This window comes from Engraulis encrasicolus, chromosome 9, assembly GCF_034702125.1.
Source record: "Engraulis encrasicolus isolate BLACKSEA-1 chromosome 9, IST_EnEncr_1.0, whole genome shotgun sequence".
NCBI classification, from domain to species: Eukaryota; Metazoa; Chordata; class Actinopteri; order Clupeiformes; family Engraulidae; genus Engraulis; species Engraulis encrasicolus.
The window spans coordinates 23,366,567-23,369,066 of record NC_085865.1 but is presented as its reverse complement, the minus strand read 5'-3'; the positions used below and the strand labels follow the sequence as shown (position 1 = coordinate 23,369,066).

Here is a 2,500-nt window from a genome sequence, read left to right as displayed (position 1 = left end):
TCTGTTGGGGGCCTTGACCGCACGCACGCACACGCACGCGCACACGCACGCGCACACGCACACGCACACGCACACGCACACGCACACGCACACGCACACGCACACGCACACGCACACAGAAATTCCTGTACAGTAGCTCACCTGGGCATACTGATTGATGGTGCGAATGGCGCGGTCCGTCATGTTGAAGACGTTGCGCCAGTCGAAGGCGGGCATGCCAGGTTGGCGTTCCTCCTCGGGCCCGGTGAAGAGGAAGTTGAGGATGTGATTTACGGTGAAGGGCATGCTGCGCAGGCTCCGCTTCAGGTGGTGCATCACCGTCGGGTTCATGATGGAGCTCTAGAGAGAAAAGGGCAGCAGACAGTGAGGACAATAAGAGTGGAGTTACAATATAAAAGCCGTTGGTGCAAGTAAGGGGTGTATGTACAGTAGAAGCGAGGAATAGATGTGTATGTATGTGGATGTACTACGTAGAGGCGAGGAGAATACGTGTATGCACATGATGTACATTATATGTACGTAAATGGTGTCTGTGCATGTACAGTATTTGTACGGTAATTGTATTTGTACTGTCACAAAAGATCCGCCTAAGGGCTTCCGCACATAGGCTCCAACAAAGTGCTGCGCACTGCTCCGCAAAAGTTCGATTCCATTGTTTTCAATAGAACCCCGCACACTGGCGCCGATGTCCGCGGACATTCGCCGATGTCGGATAGCAATTAGAGACAAGTTCTATTTTGTCGGCGCCGTGCATTGAATATCAATGCTATGTTCGTGTGAAATTGTTTTTGGGGGTCCGAATTGTATCGGAAGCAAAACTGCGCCGCAGTGCTGTCGGAGCCAATGTGCGGCCGGCCTAATGTTGTACCTGATTAAATGACCCGTCTGATGTGAAAAATGAATTGCTTTGGGCTATATTAAATGCATCAGGTGTAAGTTAAATGCATTTAGGTGATCCATCACCATAGGATTCCTGATCAAGTCCTGAAGTAAGAGAAGGGTAACACAATTAATAAAAAATGTGTAATTTTAAAATAGTGCTTTGGGTGCGAGTTAACTGCATATAGGAAAAAATATGCACTCTTTCTAATATAAAAAGGTTATGTTGCGATAAACTTTTTAGCATGAGAAGAAGCTAGGTGAGTGAGATAAGAGAGGGGCATTCCATATCTGTTCTTTGCATGTCGACGTGTAAATGTGCAGTTTATGTGCTGTATACTGCTGATCCACCTGAATTACCTGAGCACCTGAATTAATCTCTCTATCAATAAAGCCTCTCTACTCCTAGTCTACTAAAAGGTGATGCAATGCTGTAGGCCTCCTGATGGAGTGCTGGATAAGAGTAAAGCAGAGATAACAGAGGGGACAGAGGGGGCAACATTCCACAACTGCTGTAGTCTCTTAAGTGCAGCTAGACCTGCTGACAAGGTGATTCACTATTTGCTGAAAAAACTATGAACTACAGGTACATTACTGAACTACAAGTGAAGTGAAGTGAAGTGAAAGCCCACCTGGAAACTGGCAATACAGCACTCCACAGCAAACAGCACTCAGTCTCAATGCGCACACTGGTTATTTACTCTGCCCACCAATCAGGTCGGGAGTCGATCCGACAACCTATGGGCTACGAGTCTGACACCCTAGCGCTTTACCCATGGCCGCCCCAAATCATAACAACATTGTTCTGGAATTACAGAGAGTCTTGAATAAGATATTAAAATTAGGTATTTGCCATTTTGGTTTCAACAAGCTTATATTTGTCTTAAAGCATCACTCCGGTATTTCTGACATGATAGGACGGAATTGTACACATGTGATACCACAATGTGTACATACTGATCTTATGTCGATATGTGTAAATGTCTGCTCTATGGTATGGATACACTGCTGGACTTCACTGCTCGCATCAATAAAGCATCTCTTGTCTAGTCTACAAAAAAAAAATCGACGACACTGTCCGAGTTTAATGTTTTACGACGGGCTGAAACATGTAGAACATCCTGTTCTTCAAACAAGATGCTAAACTCCTGAAATCACCAGCACTGTTCTGACTAATGACAGCTAGATGAGGAAGCGCTGCTATGGTTGCGCAAATCATTAATGGGACTTGCTGTGACTTCTGTGTAAATGTAAACACAGAGGATATACTGTACATTCCACACTAGCTGCAATTGCAGGTGTTATGGTGGGGGAATGATGTAGTAAACTACTTCATCTTTGTATTGCATCTTTGTTACTATAGTTCCATTATCCATGTTTTTTAAATATGCTGTTTATATGGTTCACATTGTGCATCATATGGACATGTCTGCAAAAAATCGTATTATTATGCATTGTATCGTGTATTGTACTTTATGTGTCGTAATGACACTTTGGACACTTTTCCAGTTTTTGATCTTTGGGTGTTCTGCTGTTTTTATGTATGTAGGCTACTTGACACCAGGATCAATAAATTATACTATACTCTACTACTACTCTACTCTACTCTTTGTATGACAGC

At 43.8% G+C, this 2,500-nt stretch overlaps 1 protein-coding gene across 1 annotated transcript in view; it reads right to left on the bottom strand.

The window, feature by feature from the left end:
* The window catches only part of LOC134455615 (retinal-specific phospholipid-transporting ATPase ABCA4-like), a 103,374-nt gene that overhangs the window by 58,618 nt on the left and 42,256 nt on the right, over positions 1–2,500 (bottom strand). Inside the window, exon 12 of the mRNA XM_063206790.1 lies at positions 142–339. Coding sequence (XP_063062860.1) covers positions 142–339 — 198 coding nt within the window. The remainder of the gene's footprint in view (positions 1–141; positions 340–2,500) is intronic.